Below are 20714 nucleotides of genomic sequence, written 5' to 3' on the forward strand. Positions count from 1 at the left end.
CTTTTCTGACCATCATCAGGAAGAGAAGAAGAGGTTGTGTCTATGTATCACATGTGACTGGACACTGTACTGATGACACTAATCTCGGGTCTGGACAGACATGGATGTGAACTGTACCGACTGATTGGCTGAGTCAATAACCATCTTGTGCATGCATCATCTTCGGAGTGTTTCTCTCTTCCGGGGAGGAGCGTCAAGCCCCGCCCCGCACATGTTTACATTATTGTCCCTGTGAGGAGGAGGAGGAGGAGGAAGAGGAGGAAGGGGTGTTGGAGAGCTGTAAGGGGGACCGAGAGAGACTGGAGCCTGCGGGTAGGTGGACTTATATGCTGCTGCTGCTGTCATGGAAGTTATTAAAACCATGAAACCAGGAATAGCGGTTCACTTTGAGCGGCAGGTTAATTAAAAATAACTTTGCGTGAAGTTATGCAAAGTAAAGAGAGGCTGTCAGCTAGCTCGTTAGCCTGGTGTGGTGCCCACTGCAGCGGCACCAACGACGACTGAGCACCGCTGTCATGTGTCTGTAGTGGTGAGTGTAAATGTCGTGTTTTCACCGCTGACCACCGCCACAAGTTCACACTCACAGTTTAAACCCAAAGGGACTTTATGGTGGATCTTAACAAGCAGGTTAATTCTCCTGTTGGGTGAAACATGTCAAAGACTGACGCCAGTTTTTCTGTTTTTAAGTGACAGTTTGTGGAGAAGTAAAAGTAAACACTTTCATTTTCTAGTGGATTAACTAAATTAAATTCTCAGCAGTGGAAGTACTAATGGCATCATAAAAGACATGAGAGAAACTGAAGGTGCCTTTTAAAAATTAAAAATGATGAAATATTTTTTTTTATAAAGAAATGATCTTAACTATTGTGCTCCATCTGAGAAGTGATGGCTCAGCCTTTCCTTGGTTTCTGTCAAAGTCAAAGTGGCGCCAGAGGACAAATGCCTCCTTGTCTCTGCATTAAATGCCTCTTTCACGTAGACTGCATATCAATACATCCTTCACTTTCACTCTGCTGACACGAGGAATCCATATTTGTTTTGCAGGGATTACATATCAACACATGTCTGTAGGTTTTCTCTATATTTATTTTGGTGCCCTCACATGCTGATTAATGCACTTTGTGTGGATGTTGGTGCCTCCTCCTCCTCCTCCTCCTCCTCCTCGTCCTTCTTACTCTTCATTCCCTCAGTGTTGACCTTTAGCCCAGATGAAGCTGCCACACTTGGCTCTCATGTCAGCTGTCACAGAACATGCTCTGTACCAAACACTGGCTTTGAAATGCAGCCTGCTTGCACAGTAAACTGCATATCCTCATTAACTGATTTATAGGACTCAACGTCATGAAGAGTGTGCATGTGACGGCTTGCCCAAGATAAATATATATATATATATATATATATATATTTATTTTAATGAATTTACTTAAAGACATCCATCAGTATAGTTAGTTTCTATTGGGATGGATCTGGTATGAAAGTAAGCCCTTCTACCTGTTTTGTCTCTACTTTTTGAAGTCGAGCTTTACCAACAGAGCTTTTCTCAAATTACCCAGCATGCCCCTGTCCTGAAAGGGCTTCTGACCTCTGATCAAGAGAAATGTTTTCAGACTAGAATAGTACACAGACAGCAATGCTACATGGCATAAAGTTTTATTAATTTCCTTTTGACCAAGTATGAAACGGTAACAGACTCATGCCATGATGATCTTTTTAAGTCGGCATAATTATGATACACGGATGTTAATGTCATCTCTTGTTTGAGTCATAATGTCCACTTTGTTCTTGTTGCAGTCTCAGGAGGATGTCTGTGAATGCTCCCATTTGCAGTTCTTGGATTAATTCTGTGGATATTGTTGCTGCTGTGGAGGATTAATGCCAAGACAGTAGCGATGCCTGTGAAAGGGGAAGAATCTCCGTCGGGCTGTGGTCCCCCTGCAGCCGTCGAGGACGTGCCTGCTACACAATCCCCACATCCAGTCCAACATTCCTTGTCAGCAGTTCCTACTACCTCAACACACAATGAGGATGACGGTCCTCAGGCCAGCAGCGCCTGTCCAGGTCTTGAAGTCACAACAGCAGCCACTGAGGCCTTGCAGGCGTCCTCTGAGGGAATTTCAGAGACGCAGTCACTGCCAGCATCCTCCCAGAAATCAACCCAAACCAATGTGCCAATGCGCAGCTCAGGGCCCAAGGCGAGGGAACGCCTCAAGTTCATTCTCGGAGCATCAGAGGATAACTCTTCAGACGAGGAACCTCTGGTCACCAAACCTCCAAGCGGCGCATCTCAGCCACAGACCTCCACCCTCAACTCTTCTCCTCAGCAGACGTCGTCTGCAGAGCCACAGTCCAGCTCCTCAGGCATCAAGTAAGACCTTGTTTTTATTTAACTGAGTTAAATGTCTACTGCCAAGGCATACTCCATCATGTGACTACACACGGAAGCATCTCACTCATGCCAGACAGTAGTCTGAGGGACGAATATAAACTAGGTTGCTGTTGTGCTCCCTCTCACCCTGTCTCCACAAGCTGTGTGTGATCACGTGACTGCATCGAGTTGACCTGCGTTATTACTGCCGTATGCCAAACGCCCTGGCTCTATTATTGGAACAAGAGCCTGAGCCAGTGACTTTGAACACTGTGGTGTGACTCTAGGTGACAACACAGCAAACAAAAAAACACCTTTAAATCCTACACTAATTTTTATTTTGAACTTCTTCTTTTTTTGTTTTTTCTTTTGCAGTCTGCATAGTGGGGAATTATTTTGATATCCTTCAATGGTGTGCGATATGATTGTGGGTCAGAGGGATTGTTTGGTGCACATAGCTACATGTTCAACTTGACACGCTTAGCTGGATTGATTGATCCAAATGTATAAATGCATCATGAAGGGGAGAAAGGTAAGAGATTTCCCTCCACTAAATCTCAACTTTAGAAGCATCAACCTGCAGTTCAGAGAAATGGTTCTGCAACAGAAGAAAATGCCCCTAAATGAATAAATCTATTTGTATTTCTGTGCATGAAGGTTTCAGGCTTCTACAGATGTTGCTTGGATGCTAAGCTGCTTTCATTTATAAATGATGTAGAATCAACACTGTTGTATTGGTGTTGCTCTTGCCTCTGTGTGTACTTGTAAAGAGCAGCCTGGGATCTGTAAATTTGTTTCACTGCATATGTGGGAGGAGGCAACAGACTGGGAGGAAACATTTTGTAGAGATCTCTTTGTTTTGGTCTCAGATTTTAAAATGTAGTTTCACTACCAAAACCACGAAGGACAAAAACAGAAGACGGCACAATGGAGGGAAACGGCTTGTTCCCATATCTGCGAGGATAAGTGCCATTAAAAGCTGGACACCACTCTTTGTAATGTGATACTTTTCCTGCAGTGTATGTGGACAGTCCTCACATGCTTTATCTTGCAGCTGCAGAAATAATGAAAACTCCCATAGTGGCTTTGTAGGAAAGTAGGATAGATACTGTAGCCACCTCTGTGAACAGGAAGGATCTTTGCGTGGCAACACTAAAGTTATGTAACTGAACAGAGCATATCTTGGCACATGCAAGTTTGAGGAAATTAAAAAAAGCACTCCAACAGTTTGTACCCTTTTGAGGAGCGAGGCGTTGTTTATTCAGTTCAGTTTATTGCCCTTCTCTGTTATCGGGTATGTCCTGGAACAAGACCAGAAAGTGTGCATGACACTGAGCTGGAAAAGCTCCAAAAGCAGCTCAGCAACACGGTGCAATCTGTATTTCCTGAGTGAATGCAACAATGCAGGAGTTAAGTTTAAAGTTCATGTCTGCTCAGATAGAATTGCAGTCCGACTTCACACTATGGCACACTGAGGCAACACAGGTGTTTCTCAGTGATATCTTAACATGGGACAGGATTTCTACAAAGGGACTTGTGGTGCAATTGCAATGAGACTTTGGAATGAACAAGGTATGAGACGGCTGATAAACACGTTGCATAGAATTATCTATGACAAAATGTACGGAAAACACAGGAAAGTGCTTTGCCTTGTCTTAATGGAACCAGCTCCAAATGTATCGTAGTCTGGTTGGTTTTTAAATTATAAAGGATTTCAAAAAATAACATTTCAAGTTTAGTTTTACTACTTTCCCGCGTAATAACTTCAGTACCCTTTTAAATCCTTCCAGAATCAGTAGTCAAACCATAAACTAGATGAGACGATCCACTACTGTTATATAATGGATCGTGCATTATTCCATGTTAAAGTAAGGAAGGACTCACAGACTCTAGTGAACTCAGCCAATAAGTATCATCACTGACTACTGTGTAGAAATGACCTAATAGTTTTTCATGAATCTGTTGAAATCACAGTAGACCAGTTCCAGTTAATCCCACATGCCTCAAAATAATCTATAATTAAAGCTGTTTGGAGTTTGGACCTCGCAGTCTTAAACACAAATAATCAGACATTTAAAGACCAAAGTGATAAAGAGTATGAATGCAAAATTGAACCTTTGGTTTCTGTCAACACTCACTTAAGTTGCCAGGTGTCACTGCTGCTTGCTCGGCTCGTCCATTTTAAATATTTGATTATTTTTGAATAAGCCACTTATTACCTCTAGTGCAACTGTTTACTGTCTGATTGAGCTGGGGTGCAGTCTGACAACACATTTATCTCAAGGTCTCTGCTGTGGTAAACATTCAGTGAAAAGGGGCACCAAGAATGGTGGCGTAGACCTAAATTGTGTTGCTAACAGTTTGCTGAATTTGCACTTTTCCTAAGGAGTGTTTTCTTTGAAGAACGGTGTTTGAGAGCAAAGTTGAAGATAAAGTCCGAAACAAATGGGCTGGTCCACGGTCTGCCTTTGCCTGTTGAGGAGAGAGACTGAACTTTGACTTGGGTTTTAGATTTTCAGTGCTGGTTCTTCCCCTCTTGTTATTAACTTTGTTCACAGTGCCTGACTTCCTTCAGGACCGTCCAGGAGCGCTGATGCTCTGCTGCGTTTTTAACCTGCTCTGGTTTGATGTTTTAGAGTATGATGTGCAGCCTGTAGTTTCCTGGATTTTTTCCATATATGCTGTAGGTGATATACAGCAAAGAAAACACCCAGTTTGCAGGACAAGATGGATAACATTGATCATTCCACTCTAGGCCTAGCATGTCCGGTCTTCACTTGGTGAAAAAAGGACGTGAACACAGAAAGATGGATCTACAGAGGGACTTCACCGTGGCCTCTCCAGCTGAGTTTGTCACCCGATTCGGCGGCAACCGTGTCATTGAAAAAGTAGGAATAGAAATCCTTCCTTTATATTTGAAACTCTGTTTTTCATTGTTTATTGACATTGCAGTATTTTCCAATGTCTGTCTTTTCTTGAGGCTACACGAGTGTTTCTGTTTCCCTTCCAGGTGCTGATAGCTAACAACGGTATAGCTGCAGTCAAATGCATGCGCTCTATCCGTCGCTGGTCCTACGAAATGTTTCGCAATGAAAGGACGATCCGTTTTGTGGTCATGGTAACCCCTGAAGACTTGAAAGCTAATGCAGGTCATTGTTAACTCGATACCTATCATTTTCTATTGCCTAGCAGTTATCACCGTGCAGTTATCTGAGCGAGGGTGAGAGGAAAATATCAGAAATGGTATCCTAACCACAGTGCCAGTGAAAGTCATTCTCTTAAATGTAAAATGTTGCTCTTCTACCTTACAGAATACATTAAAATGGCAGATCATTATGTGCCTGTACCTGGTGGGCCCAACAATAACAACTACGCCAATGTAGAGCTGATAGTTGACATCGCTAAAAGAATCCCAGTACAGGTACTCTTCAGCATTTATCTAAGTTTAGTGAGTGGCCTGTAACCTCTGAGTTACACATTTGGTCGTTTGGGTTTCTCTACCTGCTAATTAAAAATATGAATTAAATAATTTAATGTCTGTGTGTATCACTATTAACAGGCTGTGTGGGCTGGTTGGGGTCACGCCTCGGAAAATCCCAAACTGCCTGAGCTGCTGAACAAAGCGGGAATATCATTCTTAGGTAAAATCTACATCGAAACCACAGAGCGCTTTATTCAAATTATTCACGTTATTCACACTTTTTTTTAATTTGGTTTATTCGCACCTGTGTCAGATCTCATTGTTCACTTACTGTGTTTCACTCAGGGCCATCCAGTAAGGCCATGTGGGCTCTAGGGGATAAGGTGGCTTCTTCCATTGTGGCTCAGAGTGCTGACATTCCCACGCTACCCTGGAGCGGATCAGGTGATGCTTTACCTCCCACAGGGTCTACCTTCACATAATCTATACTAACACAACCTGTACTATAGACACAGAATATGAACTCTGACGTGATTAATTTTAATGTCCCATTTTTGTATTTGTATAAGCTGAATACAGTGTTTTTATGTTTTATCCTTGTGTATCATGGTGCTCCAGGTCTGAGAGTGAACTGGCCAGAGGAGGACCAAAGGCTGGGCAATGTAATCAGCGTTCCCCTAGAGGTCTACACAAAGGGCTGTGTTCAGGATGTGGACGATGGCCTGGCAGTAAGCATATTTAGCAAAGTCACCATAATAATATTCACACGTTTGCTTCTTTTTCTCCCAAATTATTCCCTACACAGAAGCATCTTTTTCTAACTTGTGTTTTATGTGGTGTATGCAGGGAGCTGAGAGAATTGGTTACCCGGTTGTTATCAAGGCCTCGGAGGGTGGAGGTGGAAAGGGTATCCGGAAAGTAGAAAGTTCTGAAGATTTTCCAGGTTTCTTTAGACAGGTTTGAGATATTATGTTCTACAGCCCAATACTTGTTTTCTTTGTAATATAGGCCCCACTTTATACATTTTTGGTTTGAGTGCAGGTTCAGACAGAAGTACCCGGCTCGCCCATCTTCATCATGCAGCTGGCTCAGCATGCGAGACACCTTGAGGTTCAGATACTGGCTGACGAGTATGGAAACGCCATCTCTCTGTTTGGACGAGACTGCTCCATCCAGAGAAGGCACCAGAAGATCATAGAAGAGGCCCCTGCCACCATAGCTGCTCCCTCAACATTCGAGCAAATGGAACGGGTCAGTTAACGCCACTGCATGGATTCATTTTCCCACCCTAGTTACCTCTGGTTCAGACATGATATTTTGCCTCCTCTTCCTGGCTCAGTATGCGGTGCGACTGGCCAAGATGGTGGGCTACGTGAGCGCAGGTACTGTGGAGTATCTCTTCTCTGAAGACGGAAGTTTCCATTTCCTGGAGCTGAATCCTCGCCTGCAGGTGGAACATCCCTGTACTGAAATGATCGGAGATGTAAACCTACCAGCCGCCCAGCTTCAGGTAACGTCTTTCAGTTGACACCCAGAAAAGTTATTATACCACAAATCAGTCGTTTTCTTGCAAGTGAGACTACACCCAGAGAGCCAGCCCTCTGTGTTTTATCTCCTATAGATTGCGATGGGCATCCCCCTTCATAGAATTAAGGATATCCGCTTGCTTTATGGAGAAACTCCGTGGGGCGACACCATAATTAACTTTGAGACTCCTTACTGCATGCCAAGTCCAAGAGGACACGTCATAGCTGCTCGGATCACCAGTGAGAACCCAGATGAGGTAGAGCTCAACTTCATCAACACTCAACTTTTATTTGCTGAATATTGTTCTATTTTGCACCGCTGATTTGTTGTCCTCACTCACAGGGGTTCAAGCCCAGCTCCGGCACCGTGCAGGAGCTGAACTTCCGCAGCAGTAAAAACGTCTGGGGTTATTTCAGTGTGGGGGCAACTGGTGGTCTGCATGAATTTGCAGACTCCCAGTTTGGACACTGTTTCTCCTGGGGCGAGAACCGTGAAGAAGCCATTTCGTAAGGCTTTTTTTTTTTTTTCCTTCTAATGATGCTGTGATATCTGATCTTTTGCACTTAAAGCTTTTCAGGTGTCAGCTCTGAGGCAGCAACCGGTAACACAATGTCTGCCCTAATGTTGTAACTGTTGATGCAATAAAACAATGTGGAAAATGACCTGCCAGTAACAAATGTATGTTGAATTTCATTATAATGTAGAATGTTTACTGTATAATATGAAGTTAAAACGGACGATACATGTGTCATATTTGTCATGTGGTTCAGGAACATGGTGGTGGCTATGAAGGAGCTGTCCATCAGAGGTGACTTCAGGACCACGGTTGAATACCTCATTAAGTTATTAGAGACAGAAAGCTTCAGAAACAATGACATCGACACCGGCTGGCTGGATCATCTCATTGCAGAGAAAGTGCAGGTGGGAGACTGAACACCTCATGACATAAATCAAGACACAGCTCGGCACTTGGTCACCGAATTTGTGTGTAGTATTTTGTGTCATGAAGCCGCTTCATGCTTCATGCTTCATGCTTCATGCTCCATGCTTCATGCTCTTCCTGCAGGCAGAGAGACCAGACACCATGCTGGGGATTATTTGTGGGGCTTTGCATGTCGCTGATGCAAGCTTCCGAAAGAGCATGTCGGACTACCTACACTCACTGGAAAGGTCAGCAGTCACTTCTTATTCATGTCTCACTATAATTCTTATTATGTTTATTTAATTGACTTATAAAAACATTATCTGCTGCCTCTTTAGAGGTCAAGTACTGCCTGCAGCCAGTCTCCTCAACTCTGTCAGTGTGGATCTAATATATGAAGGAGTCAAGTTCTGCCTCAAGGTATCTGCTGCATTCCCTCCACACGTTCCTTATTTGACTCAGCCTCTTACCTTTTTTAAATAAATTATCACTCCTGCTGCCCGCAGGTGGCTCGCCAATCCCCAACAACTTATGTCATCATGATGAACGGCTCCAATATTGAGGTAGACGTCCACAGGCTGAGTGACGGCGGCCTCCTGCTGTCTTATGACGGCAACAGCCACACAACCTACATGAAGGAGGAAGTGGACAGGCAAGAGCTGTAGAATCATCTGAAGATCCGGGTTCATCGGTTTGTTTGTTTTACTCATTTCATCTGAATCGCTGTATCCCTGCAGCTACCGCATCACTGTCGGCAACAAGACCTGTGTATTTGAGAAGGAGAAGGATCCCACGGTGCTAAGGTCGCCCTCTGCTGGTAAACTGCTGCAGTACATGATTGAAGATGGAGGTCACATTTGTGCAGGAGAGACCTATGCAGAGATTGAGGTGAATATGACATTTGGTAAAAGTTAATTCTTTAGTAATGCGGTGTCATTTTGTGTTTTTAATGGCTGGCTGTTTGTGCGGTGGTTTCAGGTGATGAAGATGGTGATGACGTTGAATGTGCAGCAGTCTGGGTGTATCCACTTTGTCAAGAGACCTGGAGCAGTTCTGGAGCCTGGCTGTGTGGTGGCACACATAGACCTGGATGACCCCAGCAGTATACATAGAGTAAGTGAAGGGAAAATCACAACTACCTGGCTTAAATGACTTTCTTTATCGTGCCTTATAATTTATAAAAATGTTATAACATTATTCTGCTGTTTATGTCTTTGCTAAAAGGTTTCAAATTATCCATTTTGATCTGGAGTTGTTGGTCATTTAAGCTCTAATTCTTTACTGTGTCCCAAATTGTAACTGTTTTGTTAACTGCAGAAAATAATGGTATCTGTTCTTTCATGCTTTTGCCTCCTGTCATAGGTGGAGCTCAACACAGCCACACTGCAACCCCAACAACCACTGCCCATTGTTGGGGAAAAGCTTCACCAGGTTTTTCACAGTGTGCTGGAAAACTTGGGTAAAGTCATGGATGGCTACTGCCTTGAAGAGCCCTACTTCAGCAGCAAGGTGCCCAGTCGGCTTTTTTCCAATACAGATTCTCAAATTACATCCTCACTTTTGTTAATCGTGGGTTCATGTCTGCAGCTGAAACAGTGGGTGGCTACCCTGATGAAGACCTTAAGGGACCCCTCGCTGCCACTGTTGGAACTCCAGGAGATAATGACGAGTGTGGCGGGCCGCATTCCTCCTGGCGTGGAGAAAGATATCCGTAAAGTCATGGCCCAGTACGCGAGCAACATCACCTCGGTCCTCTGCCAGTTCCCCAGCCAAAGGGTCAGAAATACACAATGACATACTGCTGCTCGAAGCTGTGCCTTTGTCACAGGGAAAGTTCTTTGAATATAAGTAATCACTGTCGTCGATATAATGTGATGATGTTTGCCTTTGTTTATTTCAGATTGCAAATATTCTAGACAGTCATGCAGCGACTCTGCAGAGGAAGGCTGACCGAGAGGTGTTCTTCATGAACACTCAGAGTATTGTTCAGCTGGTGCAGAGGTCAGTTTCTTCATTTTTGTCAGATGCGGATTGTGTAGCAGTAGTACGTAATATATAGAATGATACTGGTACTGCTTTGACGCGCGTTGTCTGGTCCAGGTACCGCAGTGGAATTCGTGGTTATATGAAGTCTGTGGTTCTCGATCTGCTGAAGCGATACCTGCAAGTAGAGATGCAGTTTCAGCAAGGTAATATTAGTATGAAGCGTTTTTTTTAATCTGAACTGTGATGTGTTTGTGATAGTAAACCTCATTTTACTTTTGTTCTCACAAACAGCTCACTATGACAAGTGTGTGATCAACCTGAGAGAGCAGCACAAACCCGACATGAGTCAAGTGCTCGAGTACATCTTCTCTCACGCCCAGGTCTCCAAGAAAAACGTCCTCGTCACAATGCTCATAGTAAGATCAAGCTCCCCACTGGCATGTGTAGTTTAAACAATCCTCTAACGTGTACATTTTAGTGAAAGACACTTGTTCGCTGTGTAGGACCAACTGTGTGGAAGGGATCCCACGCTAGCAGATGAGCTGATGGCCATTCTGAACGAGCTCACGCAGCTTAGCAAGACGGAGAACTCAAAGGTGGCCTTGAGAGCCAGACAGGTAACACTTAAGACTATCTGTATCTCCTTTAAAACACTACTCTGTCTGTTTTGAATATATTGTTTCAAGGTAATGTGGCAGAGACCACAGAGACTGGCTTTCTAAAGTGTGCTATTTCTCAAATTTCAAGAAATTATGCACTCTTTTTACAATCTGAAAACTCCATCTGTTTAGACTTTATATTACGTTTTCTTATAAATGTGTCACAGGTCTTGATTGCCTCTCATTTACCATCATACGAACTGAGGCACAACCAGGTGGAGTCCATCTTCCTGTCAGCCATCGACATGTATGGCCACCAGTTTTGTCCGGAAAACTTGAAGGTTAGCCTTGTGTGGGCGGACATTTCATTGTAATTGTCCAGTTTTAGCAACTGGAATATCAAATGAATATAATATTTGTTTTATTTCGCACAGAAACTCATTCTCTCTGAGACCTCAATTTTCGACGTTTTGCCCAATTTCTTCTATCACTCCAATCAAGTTGTCTGCATGGCTGCCTTGGAGGTATGGACAGTGGACAGTTCCTTAGTTACGCATTTTTATTTCTTAATTAGTAAGAATTGCTTGTTCTCTCTTTGCATTCAGGTGTATGTGCGCAGAGCTTACATCGCCTATGAACTTAATAGCATCCAGCATCACCAGCTACAGGATGGAACGTGTGCTGTAGATTTCCAGTTCATGCTGCCGTCATCACATCCAAACAGGTAACAAGTTTCCTTTACTGAACTACGCTGCAAAGACTCCTCAGGCACAGATGAAAAAGACATTGTTGTGGAATTATTGATTTCCTGGTGATTCACTACAACCACCACTGCCTCAGCATAACATTGGCCTGATAGATCAATAAAGTTTTATCAATAGAATTGATACAATAGTTCCCCTACACTCAGTGGTACAGGTGGAGAGCTGCCTATAAACTGCTGCTGTAACTGCTTGTTGCTAACTCTGAATGCAGAATGGTTTCTACCCATTGGACATTAATGTGAATGTACACATTGCTGTGTAAAGTGCTTTAATCTAAACATAATGCCTTGAGGTAGGGGCGCATTTTGACATCCACTGCTGATATTCACCTGTCAATCATCTTATTTCAGAGGGAGCAGCCCTACTCTGAACAGGTAGAGTAAAGCTCCTCCCAACCAGCCAAACCACCTGATCGTGTGTATGTCTCACAGCAATGCATGTCAAATGCACTGTGTCGCTTTTCTCCTCCTGTTCTGTGAAACCAGAAACATTTGCTTAAGGACTCCTCTAACAAGTCCTTCTTAATTCACTTTGTAGCTGAGATGTTCTTCTTTGCTTTTCTCTACTTGTAAAGCAATACTGAGCTTTTTGAGAGGTACACATTTGTTCCTTGTTCCCTCTTAAAAACCTCAAGCGTGAGGTTTTGTTGACTGCTACCGAATGGGGAGCCTGTATTCTCCAGCATCAGATTTTGATTCATTATTTGCTACTACAATCAGATACAGTAATGATTGCCCTTCATAACAATTCTTCATAATTCCTTTCATTTCAATACATGAAACGTACCTATCAACTGTATGTTATTATAATTGGATATGAAGGTGGTCAGACTTGGGTGCTTTTTTAAAAATAGCTAAGAAATTCCAGACTTGCTTTCTGTACGAATATTTGTTCTTTTGGCTGTTCAGTGTTTTATGCTAAAACAAAGCTCTCTATGTGATCATTCAATGCTCCTGTCTTTGCTGTCACTGTCTGCGTTTGTCTCATTTTCAGGGTTCCTGTGCCAGTGGGTGGCCAGTTTAAAATGAGGCGGCAGAGCAGTGAGCTCTTCCTTGAGGGAGCCTTGTCTCCTCCCTGCCAGCGCATGGGCGCCATGGTGGCTTTCCAGTGTTTCGACAACTTCAAAAGGTAACCTTTACCTTGATGATACATTTTCTTTGTCTCCTATTTATTTACAGCAAAGCTATGCACAAAAAAAGTTTTTGCATGTTGTTCCTTTTTGTTTTGCAGGAACTTTGATGAGGTTCTCTCCAGCTTTGCAGAACAGCTCTTGGAGAGCGCTCCGTTCTCAGAGTCCTGCTCCAGTCTCTACGAGGAGGAGAACTGCAAGGTGAGTGCTGTGGCTGTGTAAGGGTCTTTAGCTTTCATCAATGAAAAGGCTGTTTTAATCTCCGTCTCTGCAGCCACCAATTTCTTTTTCACCCCCTACAGAACAAGGGAGAGAACCCAATCCACATCATTAACGTGTCGATAAAAACAGCTGACACAGAAGACGACGATGCCTTGGTCACAGCCTTCACTGCCTTTGCCCAGTCGAAGGTCAGCTGGCTTCTCAACACATGACTGATTTTTATGAATGTGAGATTTTATTATTTTATTTATGAGTGTTTTTTTTTTTTTTTTTTACAGAAAGCTGTCCTCTTTGAGTATGGAATCAGGAGGATCACATTTTTGATTGCACAGAAGGTAATTTAATAACAATGTTTTCACGTTTTCTATTTATAGTGTTGCCTAAACATCTATCTTTTGTTGAAAATAGAAGTTGTATGTAGACACTCTGTTCTTAGCATAGCTGTCTTCTTTTAAGTGCATGTGAAAGTCTCCAAATCGCAGTCAAATCCTTGTACTGACTTTAAGCTAGAGGTAACAAAGCATAGTATGACAGTCCATATGGTTTTATATTAAAATATGATTTTTTTTGCTTCCTCACCATAGCTACACTAATTTCAGTAAAACCGTGTTTGGCTATACTCACATTTAGTGTGAGAATAGACTTCCTTGGCGCAGCATCTGATTATCATTACTTTTTATCTCAACAGAGAGAATTTCCCAAGTTCTTCACTTTCAGAGCAAGAGATGGGGTAAGTTTTTCTTACTAGAGCGTAATTGTAGAATTGATGATCAGATTGCAGTTAGTTAACAAGTTGGTTTGCTGCTGTCTGAGGAGATGATACCCCCTGTGATTTGTGTCTCCCCTCAGTTCCAGGAGGATCGTATTTACCGGAATCTTGAGCCAGCTTTAGCATTTCAGCTGGAGCTCAACCGCATGAGGAACTTTGACCTGACAGCTGTTCCCTGTGCCAACCACAAGATGCACCTCTACCTCGGTGCTGCTCGTGTTCAGGAGGGGGCTGAAGTCACAGACTACCGCTTCTTTATACGAGCAATTATCCGCCACTCAGATCTCATAACAAAGGTAGCCGAAATAACTGGAAAGTACAGCTTATTCATTCTGTATGTTATTTCAATGACTAAATCTCTTTTTTTTTTATATACACAACCAGGAAGCCTCCTTTGAGTACCTTAAAAATGAAGGAGAACGTCTACTGTTGGAGGCCATGGACGAGTTGGAGGTGGCCTTCAGCAACACCAGCGTTCGTACAGACTGCAACCACATCTTCCTCAACTTCGTCCCCACTGTCATCATGGACCCTTCTAAAGTCAGTATGCAGCACATTATTTCTGTGGTCCACATCCATTCAGCTCACTGCATATACAGACTTTTATGTTGCCCATCAATTTTATTTCTCTGTGGTCTTTTGAAACATCCCTGTTGTTTTCTTGGCACTCTCAGATTGAGGAGTCTGTTCGCTCCATGGTGATGCGCTATGGCAGCCGGCTTTGGAAGCTGCGAGTGCTGCAAGCCGAGCTGAAGATCAACATCCGTTTAACAACAACTGGGGATGCCATTCCTGTCCGCCTGTTTCTCACTAATGAGTCTGGCTATTACTTGGACATAAGTTTGTACAAGGAGGTCACTGACCCAAGTTCTGGACAGGTAAGGACAGTGGACTGAGGTAGCCTGCAAGCATTTTGTGAAATGAAATGTGAACCAAAAGATTTGGCATGCAGCCAAGATGTTGATCTGTTTGGTTTGGTTTGGTTCTCATATCAAGTGAATCATTTATTCAATTCAACCCATTGTATTTCCCTTTTCAGATCATGTTCCAGTCATATGGAGATAAGCCGGGTCTTTTGCATGGCATGCTGATCAACTCTCCGTATGTGACCAAAGACCTGCTGCAGGCCAAACGCTTCCAGGCTCAAACTCTGGGCACCACATACGTCTATGACTTCCCTGAGATGTTCAGACAGGTACTGCTAACCCACTGAATTAGGTTTATTTCTTTTTTTTTTTGTGGCTCCTAAGATATCTGACTCATACTGAAAATCTTCCTGTAGGCACTGCTTAAGCTGTGGGGTCCAGGGGACAAATGCCCTAAAGACGTGCTGATGTGCACCGAGCTGGTTCTGGACCCTCAAGGCCGACTCGTACAGATGAACCGCCTGCCTGGAGACAATGATGTAGGATGCTTATGTATGATGTTTAGAGCATTTATGTCAGTTCATGCTTTCTTAGTGTGATGGTACTAATAAACAGTTCAACTTTTTCTTGCCAGGTGGGAATGGTTGCCTTCAGGATGAAGATGAAGACTCCCGAGTACCCAGAGGGAAGAGACATCATTGTCATCTGTAATGATATCACTCACATGATCGGCTCATTTGGTCCTCAAGAGGATGAGCTGTACCTCAGAGCATCTGAGTTGGCTCGGGCTGAGGGCATCCCCCGCATTTACATCGCAGCCAACAGTGGAGCGCGCATTGGCCTGGCCGAAGAGATCAAACACATGTTCCAGGTGGCCTGGATTGACCCCGCAGACCCATACAAGGTGACCGCTGAAATGTGTTTCTCCTCATACTTGCATTATACACTACTCAATGAAATGACCACGGAATACTACAGCATTATGTATGTGTGGTTTGCCATTTCTTCCTAATAAAATGTATTTATATTTCTCTGTAGGGTTTCAAGTACCTTTACCTGACACCGCAGGACTACACACGAATCAGCTCCACCAATGCTGTTCACTGTCACCATGTAGAGGAAAGTGGAGAGTCCAGGTACAATAAATCATTGGTTGAGCAAATTCAGAAATTCAAAATATTTCACACCCTTAACTTGTGTCTGTGGGATAATAGAGATTTGCTCTTTCTTGTTTTAATCACTGTGCCCATCGTTTACAGGTACATCATCACTGACATCATCGGGAAGGATGAAGGTCTTGGGGTTGAGAACCTGCGAGGTTCTGGCACCATTGCTGGAGAATCCTCTCAGGCCTATGAGGAGATTATCACAATTAGTATGGTGAGAATTTGGAACTGATTTCTCTGAGGAAGAAGAGCCCATGTGATCCCCTGAGTCACTTCTTATGCTCTTGCAGGTGACCTGTAGGGCTATTGGAATCGGAGCCTATCTGGTCCGTTTGGGACAAAGAGTGATTCAGGTGGAAAACTCCCACATTATCCTGACTGGAGCAAGCGCTCTTAACAAGGTTTGTTTGTTTATTTTACTGAATTTAATGAATATTGTCTATTCATAAGTAACAGTGACATTGTTTTAAACCCATTTGTTACTTGTTTGTTGAGGATATTTTGCTACTCATGCCATCTGTTGAGAATGAGTGATTTTTAAGCAATAATAAGTACAAACAAAAAGGGAAAATTAAGGCAAAAAGCAAAAACCTGAGAGGAAAGAGGACCAGATTGTTGCTTTAATACTGTTGCAGGCTGTGTCCACTGAAGTCTCTGTTTCTGTGCAGGTTTTGGGCAGAGAGGTCTATACTTCCAACAATCAGCTGGGAGGGATTCAGATCATGCACAATAATGGAGTCACACACACCACTGTGCCAGATGACTTTGAGGGTGTCTTCACCATCCTCCAGTGGCTCTCTTATATGCCAAAGGTGTGACCGAATGTGTTGAAGGTCTTCAAAAGTAACTGAGCAATCCCTCAGATCACTGACTATAATTCTTCTTCTTACAGAATAAACACTCCCCTGTGCCTGTTATATCAACTACAGATCCCGTAGACAGAGAGATAGAATATACTCCAACAAAAGCGCCGTATGATCCCCGCTGGATGCTGGCAGGGAGACCTCACCCCAGTGAGTGTGCAATTTGAATGCCAAAGTGTTCCTTTTAAGTCAATCAGCCTCATCAATTCCCTTTTTATGTGCATTTGTGCTATCAGCGGTGAGAGGTACCTGGCAGAGTGGATTCTTCGACCACAACTCATTCATGGAGATCATGGAGTCTTGGGCTCAGACAGTTGTAGTGGGCAGAGCACGGTAAACCTGTCAGCACTTACTGTACACACCTCATCAAATATTGTACATGTGTGTAGAGTGTTCTTCTTGATCTTACACATAAATCAATTGATAACTCTGTTGAATGAAAACAGGTTAGGAGGGATTCCCCTTGGTGTCATTGCTGTTGAAACACGCACAGTTGAGTTCACAGTCCCGGCAGATCCAGCAAACCTGGATTCAGAAGCTAAAGTGAGTCAATCTCACCACCGTCTTTATGCTTTAAACATATTATATCACAATATTTCACCCCATGTTTTTGCGTGTTCATGTCAGGTTCTGCAGCAGGCCGGCCAGGTGTGGTTTCCAGATTCAGCCTTCAAAACAGCTCAGGCGATAAGTGATTTCAACCGTGAACATCTGCCTCTCATGGTGTTTGCTAACTGGAGGGGCTTCTCCGGTGGAATGAAGGGTACAGGATTTATACCAACCTTTGCAGAGAGACTGCATTACACGCAAAAGCTTTGTAATTAAATAAAACATGTGTTCTCGCCCATTTCACTCACAGATATGTATGACCAGATATTGAAGTTTGGGGCCTACATCGTGGACGCTCTGCATGGTTTCCGTCAGCCAGTGCTGGTATATATCCCCCCACACGCTGAGCTGAGAGGAGGGTCGTGGGTGGTAATAGACCCCACCATCAACCCACTGTGTATGGAGCTCTATGCTGACAGGGAGAGCAGGTACATGAAACTCTCATGTTTTCTAATGGTTACTCTCAACCAAACCAACAGCTGTGTGTGAGAGAATAACCAGCGTCTGCCTTTTTGTTGTCTCCCTGTTGCCGTTGTGCTTTCCGTGTCCAGAGGAGGTGTGCTGGAGGCTGAGGGTACAGTGGAGATCAAATTCAGGAGGAAGGACCTGCTAAAGACCATGAGAAGACTAGATTCAGTCTATGCTAGTCTGGTTGAGAAGCTTGGTAAAGGCTATTATTTCTCTCTCAACTCACTCGACCACTTGCATTTATTTTTATTGTTATTGCAGCATAGCTTGGATTTTCGTAACCTTGCTTAGCAAGTCTTCTGTTTTCATCAGCTTCCCCGGAGCTGTCTGACAAACAGTGCAGAGAGCTGGAGTCGAAGCTCAAAGCAAGGGAGGAATTCCTTTTGCCCATCTACCACCAGGTGGCAGTGCAGTTTGTAGACCTCCATGACACGCCTGGCAGGATGCAGGAGAAGGGTGTCATCACTGTGAGTGTGCACTTCATTAACATGCTGATGCTATTTTGAGATGATTCCTGCCTTTAAAAAAAAAAAAAACTTTGATATTCTTGACAGGATATTTTGGAATGGAAGAACGTGCGGACTTTCTTCTACTGGCGTTTGCGTCGGCTCCTGTTGGAGCAGGTGGTGAAGTGTGAGATCCTGCAGGCCAACAAGGACCTCAGTGATGGACACATGCAGTCCATGCTGCGACGCTGGTTTGTTGAAACAGAAGGAACAGTCAAGGTACGTTGTGACAGTTGGAGACTACAAATTTTGCTGTGTGACTGTGAAATGCTGCACCTGAAGCAGGGCTTATGGGAACCTAATACCTCATTGTTGCATGTCTCATCAGTCCAGTGTCAGTCTTTGTGTGTGGCCCACAGAAACATGTGGTTGCTTTTATTTTTGAGCACTTCATTGTTAAAACTGATCATAGATTAAATGGCACTTCTGTCTCCTTTTCCAGGCCTACCTCTGGGATAATAACCAAGCAGTCATTGAGTGGCTTGAGAAGCATTTGACCAGGGGGGATGGCACTCGATCAGCCATTCAAGAGAACATCAAATACCTGAAAAGGGAAAACACTTTGAAAGTCATCCGCAGGTACACATTTTGTGACCTATTAATGTGGGCTTGTTGTCATTACCATAATCTTGTCACTTCGTAAAAGCCATGTGTGACATCTTAAGAGTTCAGCTGTTGAATGTTACCTTATGCATTGCAGTGCTACATTATAGACATTGTAAATGTATGTTTCACTAAACTGACCTAAATAGTTTGGCATTTACAACAAACCAGTCAAGGAGTTGTACATACGTCTAGCTGTTGAGTCCATCCTATAACTGAAACCTCACTGAGATACATGCTGGGCTTGGCAGGGTAGTTTAATATCGATAGAGTCACGGTGGTGGTATGCAGCCACAGTACCAGTCAAAAGTTTGGACACACCCTCTCATTCAGTGGTTTTTCTTTATTTTCATTATTTTCTACATTGTAGATTAATATTAAAGACTATCAAAACTATATGAATATGTTTTATATTTTAGATTCCTCAAAATAGCCACTGCTTTCTTTGATGACAGCTTTGAACACTCTGTATTCTCACAGTCAGCTTCATGAGGTTCACCTAAAATGGTTTTCCAACAGTCTTGAAGGAGTTCCCAGAGGTGCTGAGCACTCGCTGGCTGCTTTTCCTTCACTCTGTGGTCCAACTCATCCAAAACATCTGAACTGGGTTTAGGTTGGGTGATTGTGGAGGCCAGGTCATCTGAGCTCAAAACACTTTCACCACTTAAAATAACTTGTTCCAGTATGTTTAATAGCTATGATTAACTTTTAATTTTCCTCCTGTGATCCAGCCTGGTACAGGCCAACCCTGACGTAGCCATGGACTGCATCATCCACATGAGCCAGAATATCACTCCATCCCAGAGGGCCAAGCTCTCCCATCTGCTCGCCACCATCGACAGCACCAGCACCAGTTAAGCTGAAGGATTATCAGGTTATTGTATTAATTAATTAATAAAGAGCTCTATCATTGTTGATTGTACTGTGCTGGTGAAGAGGTGAAAGTTTACGGGGAACCACTACAGTGCTCGGCCTTTGCAGGGATGTCATAATCCGTTCCAGTCCTGGCTGACAGACAGTTTGTCTTTTACATTTTTTAGGTTAGCAGTCAGTCATTTCAGCTGCTCCGTTCAGGAGCTTTCTGGTTCAAAAACATTACGATTGTAACGCACATTTCACTTATTATTCACGTATTTGTACATAATAGCGTGTCACTGTTGAATTTGCCTTAAAACTTGGCTCTGTGCAGTCTATTGAGCCCAGAGTTACACAAGTGTCATGAAGTGGAACACTTCATATTTAGGTGCTGCTTGCCATGTTCAGTTAAAGGTATTAAATATTGAATTTGTGTTCATCTTTGAATGCAACTGATCAATTATTTGATCAATTTTCAAATAAAACAAAAGCAAAATCTAATTTTTGAGCTGCAAAATTCTGAAATCAATCAGTTTGTTTATTTTCACAGACTAAAAACATGAATTTCTTACCAGTATTATAATTTAAGCCAATTGTTTTCTTCTTCTTCTAATAAGCAGTATATTGAGTGCAGTTTGTCATTTCACTGTTGATGTTGGACTCTTTTGTCCATCTTTTCATTGTCACCTTCAGTATGTTTATGTGTGTTTTTGTGATAGTGTTTTGCACGTTAAGACAATGTTATGAATGTTAGCGATAGATTGCGACACTGTGATACATTTGAGCTTTTCTTTTCATTTTTTGTCGGTATATCTATCGATTTAATGCAATAATTCTAAAGACTCAGGTTCCGCAAAAGGTAGACAATTATCGCCAAAGTGGACTCCCAAAAGGTAATTAATTTGCCTGACCTCTAAGCAAAATATCAGACATGACCATTTATTTTGAATGTTCATAAACTCTTCTCTGTCTTGTATTCTACCAATACCAAGGAGTGTTTGTTAATAAATGTCACTGATATATTTTTGGCAAAAGAAACTTCTTTTATTTACCCAATTGATTTTTATTATGATC

At 43.0% G+C, this 20714-nt stretch overlaps 1 protein-coding gene across 2 annotated transcripts; it reads left to right on the plus strand.

The window, feature by feature from the left end:
- Positions 1-293: 293 nt before the first annotated feature.
- Positions 294-20671, plus strand: acacb (acetyl-CoA carboxylase beta). Of its 2 annotated transcripts, XM_070833828.1 has the most exons (54): positions 294-312; positions 1792-2365; positions 5121-5253; positions 5376-5514; positions 5677-5786; positions 5925-6006; positions 6132-6230; positions 6405-6514; positions 6633-6743; positions 6828-7037; positions 7126-7296; positions 7408-7569; positions 7656-7819; positions 8084-8234; positions 8380-8483; positions 8574-8655; positions 8742-8887; positions 8973-9123; positions 9214-9348; positions 9598-9744; positions 9823-10011; positions 10136-10236; positions 10336-10424; positions 10513-10637; positions 10725-10838; positions 11048-11161; positions 11255-11344; positions 11426-11544; positions 11935-11958; positions 12578-12712; positions 12815-12914; positions 13016-13123; positions 13214-13270; positions 13624-13665; positions 13785-14000; positions 14089-14244; positions 14379-14582; positions 14744-14899; positions 14987-15109; positions 15205-15474; positions 15609-15706; positions 15830-15950; positions 16027-16137; positions 16405-16548; positions 16629-16749; positions 16836-16932; positions 17046-17142; positions 17227-17362; positions 17459-17636; positions 17760-17872; positions 17989-18143; positions 18231-18401; positions 18625-18761; positions 19517-20671. In XM_070833828.1, the coding sequence occupies exons 2-54, from the start codon at positions 1812-1814 to the stop codon at positions 19641-19643; spliced, it is 7299 nt and encodes a 2432-aa protein (XP_070689929.1). In that variant the 5' UTR covers positions 294-312; positions 1792-1811; the 3' UTR covers positions 19644-20671. The 2 variants fall into 2 exon arrangements, with proteins under 2 accessions (XP_070689929.1, XP_070689930.1); XM_070833829.1 differs by lacking the exons at positions 294-312; positions 1792-2365 and adding an exon at positions 3903-3937.
- Positions 20672-20714: the final 43 nt, after the last annotated feature.

The sequence above is a fragment of the Pempheris klunzingeri genome, chromosome 7 (genome assembly GCF_042242105.1).
Source record: "Pempheris klunzingeri isolate RE-2024b chromosome 7, fPemKlu1.hap1, whole genome shotgun sequence".
Lineage (NCBI taxonomy): Eukaryota > Metazoa > Chordata > Actinopteri > Acropomatiformes > Pempheridae > Pempheris > Pempheris klunzingeri.